The 14663-nt window shown below is 32.1% G+C and overlaps 1 protein-coding gene across 1 annotated transcript in view; it reads right to left on the bottom strand.

Moving 5' to 3' along the window:
• The window catches only part of LOC119840090, a 23763-nt gene extending 9454 nt beyond the window's left edge, over positions 1-14309 (bottom strand). Inside the window, exons 1-3 of the mRNA XM_038366597.1 lie at positions 14190-14309; positions 2891-3117; positions 1347-1500 (exon numbers count right to left, since the gene is read on the bottom strand). Coding sequence (XP_038222525.1) covers positions 1347-1500; positions 2891-3117; positions 14190-14192 — 384 coding nt within the window. The 5' untranslated portion in view covers positions 14193-14309. The remainder of the gene's footprint in view (positions 1-1346; positions 1501-2890; positions 3118-14189) is intronic.
• Positions 14310-14663: the final 354 nt, after the last annotated feature.

The following is a 14663-nucleotide window of genomic DNA, read 5'->3' on the forward strand; positions in this document are numbered from 1 at the left end:
ACTGATATAACGCTCACATTTTTTAAAAATTATAACTATAATTTAGCTTCATAATCAGGACTGTAATTTATTTCAAGTAAACAAAATTTAAAAAGAAACAAATTTTATTCAAGAGAAGAAGGCTAATTAATACGTATTATTATTACTATCAAATTCATATTTTATATTCTAATAACATTATTTAAGTTTATTTACATACGATTCAAATCTAACAAAAGATCCCCATTTTTTCCAACGCCTAATAAATAGGCACCAAAATCGTCACACACTACGAATATACGTTTATGTCGAGGAAACACTACAAACGGACATGTAAATGACATTGACATGTTTCACATCACATAAGCTAAGGTTCCACAAAGCAACCGCAATTCGGTTCAACACGCCATCTCAGGCTAGCCGATAGCTCCGATCATTAAAGCACAGGGACAAAAATCACATTTCTGTAGAGCAAGAAATAAATGCTTAATTACTGCGTTATCATTGAAACGGTAACGCTGGCATATGGTACTCTCAAATGAGATTATGATTACGCCAGTTTCAATTCTTGTAATTATGAATTGTAAAGAAATATACACGTGACATGCAAAATAATATGGCATTGAAGTACTTTGGCCTATCAATGAGCCTCCATGAATGAGCTGCAAGCTTTAAAAGATATAGGGATAGAGAAGTAAAGGAAGGGACTGGGAAGGGTGCGGAAAAGGTGTATCCTTTTTGCCCAAACATATTTCAAATTACGTATTTCATTGTTGCTTCCATAATTTTGGAGCGACTCTTCAAATAGTTTTTTGTCTCAATCAAATGTGGTCAATTTGAGTTGGTTAAAGCTTATTCTAAAATCTCTTCTATAATCTACGTTACGGCATCACTACCGAGGTTAATATCATAAATATTTAAAACATCAAGAGTTAAGCAAATAAGCTCAATGTAAACAACTTATTTCTGAAACCGCCTCTTATTATGTAAGGTCAAATTGAAGCGATGAACTGAAATTTTTCGCAACAGCTTACACCCACGTAAAAGCTGTAATAGAAAATGGCGTAGGTTGAAGAGTACCTAATAGAAAGTTCTCAAAGGATGTGGGAGGAACCACCTACAGCCTCTTGAGTTCATTAGCGTGAGCATCGGAACTATAAAGATATTATAAATATACGGATGTATAATCCGTATCTATTAAACATTGCGTTTATTCATAGCTCTTGTTGGTGTCACTTTATTTATTCTCTATGCTTTAGATTTATAAAAAGTGGCCAGACGATACAACTGACTTACACACACAAACATGTATCGCATTAACAATTTTACAAAGACATACTGGCACACGTAAACTTTATAATACTTACAACGGCATCAGGTTGTAATGCGTTTAGGAATTCTGCAGCAATCTTCCATTTGTATATCGTGAACCAAGCGGTTCCCGTGTAAGTGTCACCAGCATTGAGATATAATACGGGCGGACCTTCGCCGGAGGCTGCTGCCTTTCTAGCCTCTTTTACTCTGAAATTTGTTAATTTTCAACTGTTATTTAATACGCAATGTTCAACAACAAATCAATTTTACAGATCTTCGCCCGCGGTACGCTATAGACACTCAATGAAGCTTTCTGGTGAAAGAATTTTTGAAATCGGTCTCGAGGTATTTGTGTGAAAACGTTACAAACATACAAAAAATACATACATAAAAAAAAACAAAAGTTTTTCTTTATAATATTATTGCAGATGATATTTTTATAATAGTCACAATATTTGTAATGTTAGCTATTACTATTCTATATTGTCGAGGTGTTTATGTCGTATATATAGTGTATTTTATTTGGGTGTTCGGCTAAGAATATACACACGCAGGGAGAAAAATGTTTATTTCAATAAAAGGGTGTCAGTAGAATATTTAAATGAACATGAAATATGTTAATTGGTATATATTGCCGTCCAAATAAGACATCTACATTGGAAATATTTAAAATGCAGCAAGTGCAACCTAATCAGGTAAACGTTTTTTACGAGGCAATTAGTAATACGTACTTTAACATGATACAGTATTTTACTATTCCGTAACACGTTACGTTATAAGTAAATATTGCGAAAATATATTTTAATTCAAATATCCATTTGCGTATAATTGTATCAGGTGTTCTTACAACAGTTTAAAGTTGCCACATCTATACAGCAGAAATAAAATATCGTTTAATATCATCTTAAAAACACCGATCAAAATTTCTAAATGTAGTGTTATAATTACTGTGTTTTTAAACATTGATACATATTGGTTACTATGCATGTGGAACAGTTATTAATTGAAACGCAATAACATGTTCAACATCATGAACCTGATTCTATTAACCGGTGTTAATGCTCTAAAGCAAAGTACTAAAATAAATCCGAAGCGAACAAACAAACATATGCTGATGATGTGATGAATACTAATAATATCACAAGTACTAATAATATTTTTACTTATACTTTAGAGACCTGACCAAAATTTCCGAAATTCGGTCTAATGTTTATTTAGTATCGGGCATTCGTAAGCACAAATCGCCTGCTCCGTGGCTTATTGTAGTAATAAAGGTCTAATCTGTATAGGAAACATGTTTTTATTTTTACCACAACAAAGCGTTCTCATTCAATGACATGGCCGCTTCAGCTTTCCTTTGCGCTTATTACTTAAGACGTTTAAAAGGGTTGGCATATGTAACTTGTATATAATATTTATTGCAATCTAGTAATTCCTGTATATAGAGTTACAAAAACACTGCCGTTATATTATTTAAATTTAAATATTATATAAATGTTATTTAAATTTTAGTGGTACAATTAACGTTTATATTACCAGAGTTTTCTAAATGACACAGTGTGCTGGGTCTGGTTGTTGAATAAAATGGAATACTCACACATGAGCAACTCTCGGGAATCCTCCATAGCACTTTCCAGCGTCCCTGTCAGCGGTTGTGCATGCCCCACTGAGCTGGGAGGATTGCTCGAAATGCGCGTGCATGTCGTTATTGTGCAGGATCAGCAGCTCGAAGGTGCCATCCTTCTTGTTTGGTGATGTGACGATACTGCTAGATGATATGGATATAACCACAGCTATCACCGCTGTGAGTTGAGATAGGCGGGCCTGGAAACGAAGATAGCGACTTTTAATGACGTGCATTTAACCTATTGTTATTCCAATTTCTATAAATATTGAAGAATATATTATGTAGCATTTTTATGTATGTTTAAATTGAACATATACCTTTTTATTACATGTTTGTATAGATATAGAATGTATCTTTATGATTTATTAGCACTTAAATTTTATTCAGCATCTATTTTTAATTAGAATTTACATAGCAGTAGGTACTGGATGTATCTAATTATTATAAATGCAATTTTCTGAAAATATTCTATTATGTAATACAAAACGCTCGTCCCGGCTCCGTCCGGATATCAAGATTCCTGTTTTATCCCAAGGGAACATTAAACGGGATAAAAAGTATCCTATTACCCAAGTCAGCTCATCAGGACAGGACAAACACAAACTCAGGACAAACATCCAAACAAACAAACTTTCTTCATTTATAATATTAGTGTGATAACCTACAATATTCAACAGATTGATCCCTAAGTGCTAGACATATATATGTACCACGGGCAAAGCCGGGGCGGACTACTTGCATAAATGATATTAAGACATATAGGCTATACCTAAATAAAAAACTACATTTCCATGAACTAAAATCTGGCTAGAATTTTAAATTACGATCGACATAGAATCTAATATCGATGATATCTTTGAAGGAGATTCAATTTGCTGGCGGATGTTGATATCATAGGGCGACCTCTGCCTGCGCTTTCGATATTATCCAATAAAAGAATTTAAAATGGGATACATTTGCATCGTGCATATGTAGTTCTATCAAACAATTTATTTATGCTTTCATCAGTAGTAGGTATTAGTTTCTCTTGTTAGAAACAAATTAGACTTGTAGGGAAGTAAGTACTTAATTGCCAAAAACACAAAGAATATAAGCATTCCAACATTAATCATAACAAGTATGAAGAAATTTCTTAAAGTCCATTTCAAAGTGTGAACTTTTATTTCTACTGTATTTTTTTATCAATTGAATCGCGCAAAGATACCTGTTGTTTTTACACAAAGCAATCGTCATAAATTTGAACAACATTATCTAGCGGAATGCCACTAATTTTTTCTCTATTTGTGCTTCTGAGAAATTCTCTTGAACAATGAAGTTATCGAAAAGACGTGACGGAGTACCTACGGAGTAAGGCCAAATACCAATTAAACTCATCGACACGACAAAAAAGGTTTTCTAAGAATCAGATTTTTTTACTTACTCTCACAATTTGAACTCGGTTGTTATTAAATTATCTTTTCTGTCTTAAATTGACAGCTTTAATTAGGTACAAATTGTGAACACAAGTTTAATTCTTAGAAACAATAGGAAAAACTAGAAGGGGTAAGGATGCGGGTCTCCGGATTCCCCACTCGTCGAACGAAACACACTAGCATGCTAATATTTCACGCCGATCTTCTGTGGAGGTGTGGTATCTTCCCCGCTGCGAGCAGTCTATTCCTAAAAAGTCTGCAGTTTAAAATGTGTTTTTATTTTATAAAAGTACCTAAAATTGCCATGAATTTGTTTTGTATCGAGTAAGTGGCATTGAGTGGATCACTTACAATTTTTTTTCATGTATTTTCCTTACTTTTTGCACAAAGATAACTACGTCCAATTACTTGATATTTCCTTTTACTAATGAAGTAGATATTATATTCATGCTAGTATTTTTCCGTTAAAATTAATATTTTTATCTGTCACGTATTATATGAAAAAGTATTTAGAATAAGAAAAATAATAGAGAATTGTTCGCAATCACGTTCTCATACTTAAATTACGTAAGCAAAATAAGAATTATTTTGATATGGAAAAGGAACTGAAAATTTAAGTGTATTATCAATTTAAAGAACAATACGTACATGAAATACCATAGATACCACAGATAAGCCTAAATTAGAATTCAAAATTGAAAGATGTTCATGCAGTAGTTTTGTATGTGGTAGTCGAGCACGCTTCGGCACGAATTGGGCCAGCTCGCACCGGGGAAGTACCACACCCCCACCGAAGACCGGCGTGAAATAGCATTCTGCTGTATTTCGTTCGGTGAGTGGGGGAGCTGGAGGCCCATATCCTTTTCCTTCCCCTTCCCAGTCCTTTCCTTTATTCCTCTCGCCAATCCTTTCTTAATCCCTTCCCAATTTAAAGTCGGCAATCCATTTGTAGAGGCGTAAGGTCTGCAATGGACCTTATGCCTCTCCAAATGTTCATGGGCGGTGGTAGTGCTTACCATCAGGCGTCCCACCAGCCCCATTGCTGACTGTGACATAAAAAAAAAGTTTCTTGCCTTACTAGAATTCAGTGTAAATTAAACAAAAATGGGATAAGTATGGGATTCCATAATAATGGAATGGCGATAAAAAATATTTTGTCTCTACCCTGCTTTTGTTTTTATATCGAGTGTGAAACCGAACATGGTAAGCGATCACCAGTGCCCATGAACATTTGCAGAGGAATGACCTCATTTATTTTTCTTATAGTGGGGAAATCTTGCATAGATACCCACGGCCCCCGGGGATGGAGCCGTGGGTTATGTTGGATTCTTACCGACCAAAAACCCACTGTGTTCCGTCTAGCCACTTGAGTGAAGGGGCCACAGGAGCTGGTTAAAATACGTCCGCGACCAAGAGGAATGACCTCTGCGAATCCGTTGTCCACTTTTAAAGTGTATGTGATAAGGAAAGGGTTTGTAAGTAATGGAATGAGAAGGGTGTGATACGGACCACCGACTTTCTGACCTAAGCTAGTTTCTTTGTATATATATGCATAGTGCATATGTAAATTTATTTATCCAGCGTTTCAACTCCGAAAAAAAAATAACAGAAACATGCATATTATATTAGAGTTAATTACATTTATGAAAGGAAAGCATTTAATCTAATTCTTAAGTTTCAAAATTGTAATTGTTTATTATTCATAACATTATTGATATAAAGTTATGTTTGATTTATTGCGGACATAATATAATACAGGACTTGCTACAAAAGTAGAAGCTATCACGGGCCTTGAATCTTAATTAAGGTATAGATTGCCAATCAATTAGATTAGTCGATAGCCATGTTGAAGCAGGAAAACACCATCAAAATGAGACGTGCTCGTAAAGATACCGATTTCTATTCTAAGAGTGTACTTTAAATTGATACGCCTTGAATTTTTTCTGTGTATGTGTGTGTCGCTGAAAACAGTTTGTTGTCTTGTCAAACAGTTTAGTTATTCTTACGTTTTTTTTATTTTTTCTTATATTTTTAAATATGTATTATAAACAAAAAAATTTGGTACGTAGTGTACCCGTGTTCTTTTCCTCGCTCTTCCCATTATATACCTTTATTACCGTCGTCAACCGTTTCCCTATTCCCTAACCTTAAGCGAGTAATGCATTTTTTTCATACGTGATTGTGGTGAACCACCAGCGCGGTTGGTGCTCCATCATATCTTTTGTTCGTTTTCATTGTTTTTACGTACAAATTTAATATTTATTATTTTATATGTTTATAATATGATAAAGAAACAAATACATAAGTACAGAGTTGAATTTGGACGGCACTTGTTGCTTGTTTTAACTAAAAGGTATTAAGAAAAAAAAATGACACAACGTTTCCGCGTTATCTGAATTCTGAACCCATAAAAAACCCACACAATTTTTTATGTTCTCAGATTACGTGGGCGTTACAATTAATTAAAAGAAAGAACGAATTAACAATAGTAATTGTAATCTATTGAGTAGTTGTAACATTGAGAAAAAAATAAAAAGATTTAAGAGCACATCGGCGGAGCTAATTTCTAGGAAATGTGGCAGAAACTAGGTCACCCAGTAGTCTGAGTAAGACGCATCGATCTCGTCTCCTCCGTACCGTGGGAATCTTAGGAATCAATACGTGAAGGTAGAAAACTTTTATGTATCGCTGTATTTGTTACTTGCAGGTAAGTATACTATGACTTTGCAACCACTCTCTTGTAACTATGTGCATTGAATTCAATGATTGTTAATATGCTTTGTTAATATATTAGTGTGAATATAAATAGTACAAACTCTCGCTCGTCACGGTTCCTACCAGGTTGATCAGGGATAAAACTAAAATAAAATATAGACTATAACAATAACAAATCGGTTCAGTTCTATCAGAGCACAACGTCACAAATTCACAAACAAAAAAAAAAAAAAACTAAAAGTATTATAAAGAGGCAGAAAATTCCTTTTCTGTATTAACAAAATACTTTCTGTTGTATATTGTTCAGTCTATTCTGTATGTTATTATAGATTATATGTTATTGATATATGTTATTATAGAACAATACGCACGTATGAATATCGATAGATATGATCATTAAATAAATAATAGTATACTTGGATGAGTTATGTTATCCATATCCATAAATCTATTTACGTAGAATTAGTGTTCTGCCCCGGCCTCACCCGTACGTTTTATATCTCCCTTAGAACCTTCTTTGTACCTTCTTACAAACGTAAAAGACAAATAAGTCGAATTATTAGAGCCGTTATTGAGTTTTACGCTTAGCAACATTTGGCGATTCTTTTTTATTAATATAGACATGATTGGCTGTAAAATTTAATGAGCAACTGAAAAATTATTTTGATTTTCCTAATTAAGAAATACGATCATTGACTGTATTGTATAGTCTGAGAAGAAAAAGATAACAGTACATATTATTTGAGCCCTACTTAATATGTTTTGTCGGCAAATTAATGAGGAGCAGATTAATGTTTACGTATAATAAAAAACTTTTCATGTAGCCAGTATTTCAATAATGTCTTTGTAATTAAATGGCCATTCACGACAAATGCTTAATCGCCCCTAGAAAACGATATTAATTTTAAGTTGAAGATATAAGGTTCATAAAAATTTTGATTAAGTGATTATTATTATTTTGATATTAGATATTTTGGTTAAAATGCTATAATATGTATTGGGTTAATTCCACCGAAAGTACTTCTAATACATGAGTTAAATTAGATGTATGTTCTTATTTATCTATGAAAAAACTTTTGTTTTCCTTTTTCTATAAAATAAATCTGTTGATTTTAGGGTTAAAATTCTGTTGATAGTTAGGTTTTATAATATATCGTATATACCATAAAACAGATTTTGCTTTATTCCTAATAGACATGTCGTAGTTTTATAACCACAACGCAGACGAGGCAATTAAAATAAAAATGGTTTAATTGGAGAGGCGTGATTGCGTATATTTCGATCGACATTAAGTGACCGTGATTGTCGGACATGGCCGTGAATTAGTTATAACTTCAATAAAAACAGACTGTCAAATATAAAAACGATCTATGATCACGGTGCGACCGGTTCATCGATATTTAAGCGCGTCTTGAGGCTATACGTCACATTTATTATTTATTTTAACTGACAATCCCAAACGACCGATGGGTCTCAATTCGTAGGTTATGTTTTTTTATCTATGTTTTGACAGATTTTAAATATCATTTTAGTCTGTAAGGGTATGGTATATGTGATTTTTAAGTACCTAAACTCTTTTATTGAGGTCTTTTTAGTGTACCTATGCTTTTATTGTATTTCAAGTTTTAATTATCACTCACGTCGTTAAGAAATAAAAGACGTACAGCATAAACACGTGGTATGGACAAAAACACTTCACCAAATAACAATTTCAACAACGATAATAAAAGAAACAAAAAAGTATTATAAATAAAATTGCACTGACACGTTAGAATTCTTTCCCACATTGCAAACAATTCCAATAACATAATGTATTATTCTGTCTAATAGTCGGTTATTTTATCCGAGCTTTCAATACAAAGAGCTAATTTGTATGGATGGACAAAGCAGTCAGACGGCTTATTGTATCATGCTCCATTTTACATTTTAGCGGTAATGCATAAAAAAGGAAAATTTGTGAGTGCTTTGTTAGTGACGCATAATTACTGAAATTGAAATAGCGAATATGAAGGTATAAAAGCAGGATTATTTTGAAATAAGCTCTTGATAGAGTGCATCGTGTGTAATATAATATGTTTGATTTGTGTTTCGCTGGCAAGTGACGCTTTCGTGATAATTAACAATACGCAGAAAATGAAATATTTGATTAACAAATACTATATTTGTTTACAACAATATTTAAATTTTATTTGGCAGTTTTATTTCATTAATCGGACATGTTTGTTGATTTTTTTTTATTTGTATTATATAGGTGTGGTTCTATACTTTTGTGATTTGTGACATCCTTCGCAAAAGACGAAATCCCATTAATATTATAAACGGGAAAGTTGGAAGAATGGAATGGTGAATTGCATGTTTATTACTGTATCGCACAAAACAGTGGGAAGAAATTTGAAAGAAATTTCGTACAAAGATACGGGATATTGAATTAGCCCATATGCTACATTTTGGCCGAGTACAACGCATGTAAAGGGTCCAGTTAGTATCTATATATTTTGCAAAAAAATACAGTAACGCTTCAATAGACGTGATAAAACTAATTTTCAAAGGTACTATTATACAATCTTTGCTTTTGTAATAAATAAGCTATGATAAACAAAGTTTTGTTTCTTTTGTTTGAAATAGTTTTTTAGTTTTGTTTTCCTTTTTTTATAATAGAACTCTGTCGAATTAGGATCCTGTAATGATAGTAAGTTCTATTTGGTGTGAACAAATAAATAAAAAAATAATAATAATATTCGCGGCGTTTTTGTGATACATAAACACTAAACAAAAATTATAGAGAGTCGAATTTACTATATTATCTTCTATTTGCATTCACTTAAAAAAAAGGATGAAAATCTCTAGGAAACAAAATGTAATTTTAATCTGATAAAATTGTAAATAATTGGACACGAATAAACAAAAGATATGTTTCATATCAAGCATTTTATTATTACATCGATATTTTATGTGATAAAGATCGATATTTATTGTGATAAAGTAAATAGGGCAGAGACGCTTTGTAATGTTCAGAATATAATTGCTATAAAACTTCTAGACATTAGAAATTATATACATATGATTATGCATATTATATACACACAAGTTTAAAATGTAGTTGATAATTGTAATTCACCTAAAATGAAGCGATCTCCAATTAATCATGAAAAATCAACTTTTTATACGCATATTTGCATTTATGGTATCATGGTACACCTGTTATATTCTTGTTGCAGAATCGGTACAGCTGTTATTTTCTAATACAAAAATACAACAATGGAAAATTAACATTACCATTTTATTCTACGGCCATAAATGGGTTTGATAACAAGTCGTGTCAAATGTAAATTTATAAGTATATATAATTGTAGTACGCATTTGTTTCAATAGGTTATTATTTTGAGTGTAATTTTAGCAATTTTATACGGCTATTGTTAACTTCGTATTTGTGTTTGATGTAGCTCATTACGATTGGTTTATTATAAATGCGTCATAAGAGTTAGGGCTTATTTATTGTACATTTGCAACCGACTTGAAAAAAAGGTGAAGCTTCTCAATTCGACTGTTTTTTTGTGTTTGTTACCTCAGTGTGTTTGTGCTAGATGAACCGATTTTCTTGATTCTTTTGTTTAAAGCTGGTGGTGGCCGTGTGGTCCTATTTCAATTTGATCTTTTGACTGACATTTTGAAGGCGGTTTCGTTTTTGTTGTTAGTATTTTGTTTTAATTATTTTCATTATCAGTGCATATTTGTCTCCACTCTAGGGGGGGGGGGGGTCACAGGGTTATAAAAAGGCTATAATGCAGTCATATTATATCATATCATATGCAATTAATACTGGTGTAAGCCGTATTAAATCCGTTTATCAACTACTCTACAACCTAAAAATCGTACTTAAGTACTGTAAAATGTATAATGCATTATTTTTATTTAAAAAAATAGAATACTCATAATATTTTTCCTTATGCAATTTAAGTTATGCGCACCGCATAGAAGGTATAAGGTTTTTATGTTAGCTTTCTGCCGGAGGCTTCGCCCGCGTGGAGCTCGGTTATATCGCGCGACATGGTAAGGAGTAGCCTATATGGTTTTCCCAACGGCTAGACCTAAAACCGAACGTTCTAAAAAGTATCCTTTCCTAAGTTCAGCTTCATCTTTGTACCAAACTTCATCTAAATCGAAATGACAATAACGAGCTTTCATACAAACTTTCATCCCCTATTTCAACCCCTTCTACCATTTTTTCGCGATAAAAAGTATCCTATGTCCTTTTCCATGTTCAGTTCTGTCTACCAAATTTCATCAATCGGTTCAGTGGTTTAGGCGCGAAAGCGTAACAGACAGACAGGCAGAGTTACTTTCGCATATATAATATTAGTAGGGATAAAGGGTTTATTTGCTTATGATAGAATCTTGCAGGTGATAATACCATCACAGGTTAATTATAAGGCTTTGATATCATTTAAATTAGTAGCAGCAAACACACAATCTTCGTTTGCATGTTATTTGTAGGCTATATTCTTAGATTAGTTTTAGTGACGACTGTTACATATTTTGGAAGACGCTTTGTGACAAACGTTATCTCAAATAGCAATTGTTTTAATGTCTTTATCATTTTGTGCTAATTATTTCATTGTCATGTTGGTGTCAGTTTTAATTGCTTTGCTGTCAATTTCTAAGAAGACACTCATTGCCGTGATGTTGTGTACCTACTCTTGATATTTCTTTTGTTTACTGAGATTTTGATTTTAGAAATGGTATATTGAATTAATTTGCCATGTAATAGGCTGTTCTTCTTAATTCCAAAACAAATATTTTCGAAGAATGAGAATCTTAAACGTATTTTTCTTATCTTGTCTTTATGACTTCTATTCAGATTTGTTGTTTGCTTAGTTTAATGTAGGACCATAAAGGAGTCAGCCTTATTCCTTTTCACACAAATCTTTTTTAAAACAGTCATTATTTCAACATAGATGCTCTATCGTGTACATTATTTTAAATATTAGGTTTCGTATACCTGTTACCTTATTGGTTTTTTGTTTAATACGCAGTAAAATCGCTTTCCCCTATTTTTTTCAATGCTTTTATACATATAAACTATCCTCTTGATTCACTCTATCTATAAAATCCCCATGAAAATCTGTTGCGTAATTTTAAAGATCTATGCATACAGACACACAGACGGCGGAAAGCGACTTTGTATATAATAATACTATAAAAGTATGTAGTAGAACTATTTGCAAAACTTTAGCCCTTGTAAAGTTTCAGGATAATATAAAAGCATGGTTATTGTTCCGTATTTCTATTGACATATTTTATTCATAATCTTAAAGTATGCTTTTGAATGTACAAAAATTTGTTAATAAACGAGACGAAATGAATATCAAAACTGGCAGGTACCTAGTTAAACAAATTGGATAGAAACGAAACATCATTGATTCTAACATCCGTTACCTATTCATTCACGACTTTTTGAAGTATTAAATAGCAATAGAGAAAGCTATTGTTTAAAGTATACCCTTACAATTTCTGAGTAAAAACATGACACAATGCCATACTATGATTACTTTAAACCATAAAAATTACCACGAATTGATAGCCGTGTTTTAAAAACTCATCAGTTAAAGCAAGGGGTGGATAGTTTAGCAAGGTATATACTAAATAGTTTTAAACTTAGCCATTTTTCTCGAATGTTACAACATAGACTATAAAATAATATATTTTAGCTACCACTTATATCTCCATTCCTGGAATTTTATCAATAATTAACGTGAACATACACCAATATTGAGCAATAACAATAATAAAAGGTACATGAAATACCACACAATTTTGATCACCAATAAAAAAATACGGAGTATAAACCCTGTATTGTTATTTATTATTGTATAATACTTAAATCGTGTTTTTCAGGAACTGTTTTTTTTGAGTTTACAAAACGCAGTAAACATAATAATTGATTTAACTTAAGATTTATGCTATGAGACTATTGAATCCATATTCAACCTCTAACGGTCATTACACAGTTCCTACAAAACTGTTATTTATTCAGAACAATTGAACAATCGAGTTGTGAATTGATTAACATCGCAAAAGTACACTTGCAAACGAAATATTGTTAAAATAACCACGCGTTTTCACAAATATCTACCAGTTGACAGTTACAAAGAAAGGGATGTCGCGTTCTATTATTAGAACAATAAAAATAAAAATACAATACATAGAACAATAAAAATATTTGAAATGAAAAAATTGCTGGCCTTATATATTTAATTTGCGATATTGAGTATTGCGATAAAACTATATTATCATATCTCCAAAACATTTGTCCTTATTTAGGATACAGGTGGACTTTGTTGCATATAACTTCAAAACGAAAAAATCTATTCAGCATTTATTTTCCAACCACTTAAATGTGAATGCCAGTACACTTTAGAATAGTTGCCATCTGTTTTTTATTTCTAATATCGACTAATTGCTCTTTCAAATAAATAGAGTGCTCATTTATTCAATTATATGTTGCTCTATTAACAATCTCTTATCAGGTAATACACAAGGTATTACGTCGCTTAATAACACCTGATAATATCAATACATCACTTTATTATTTGATGAAAATCATATTTAGTGCTGAGTTGAACGCGTGAAAATGTCGCGTCTCAAGATAATTATGCACGTGTTGGCAATTTGAAGAACACGTACCAAGGAGAATATTTTTTGATGTCAATGCAGTTTATTTACAATTTTAACATATTTACAATACAATCAAAAACTTACTATTGCTATTAAAATCCTATCAAATTATGTAACTTAATTCATAAAAGAAAAAGCGAAATAGGCTTGAATTTTTAATAGTTCTTTTTATTTAATTGATGACGCTGATGAATGTTTACTAAATAGTACCATATTAAATTATGTTATTAAGATATGGTTCACTGAATTCAACATCGCGTGAATATTAGTGCAATTAATTAAGACATAAACGATTTCAGTTATAATGTAACTGGAAACGTTTTTTTTGCCGGTACATACACTGCTATTGTAAGCGCTTGTTTCTTATTTCAGTTGCATCATGTTTAAAATTTATAATATTTAAAAACTATTACAATTTTTGTGTTAGTATTAAGTGCACAGTCTAATAATAAGAATATCCCACTCACCATAATTATAACTTTGTGATGCACGCGGTCAGTCCACGAGGTATTTTTTAAATAAAACAAAACACGTCCGCCGTCTTTGGCGGTCGGCACGCGACTGCTTGTTTTAGGTTAGGTGCACGGTAAATGTATGCGCGTGCGCATCTCTGATAAATATTTTGATAACGATAACGAATTTGATGCAGGAGCATAAAATAGCGTAAAGTTGTATTAGAAAGCTGCTAGATGTGGAGCCTTTAGTGAAATGTGTAAAGATAGAGTTTTCCGCTCCATCTGTATTTTATAAAATGTTCCAGGTTGTGAGTTATTATAACCCGCACGTGTATTTTACAAATAATTCACCCTTTTATTACCTACGGATATTTTTATTATGTACAGACGAAATTATAATCAGAATAGAGGCAATATCAATAAAAACCGCAATAAAAACTAAAATCTCTTGTTAGTCTAGTCTTTTTAGTTTACTCTTTTAGTTTT

The sequence above is a fragment of the Zerene cesonia genome, chromosome 5 (genome assembly GCF_012273895.1).
Source record: "Zerene cesonia ecotype Mississippi chromosome 5, Zerene_cesonia_1.1, whole genome shotgun sequence".
Lineage (NCBI taxonomy): Eukaryota > Metazoa > Arthropoda > Insecta > Lepidoptera > Pieridae > Zerene > Zerene cesonia.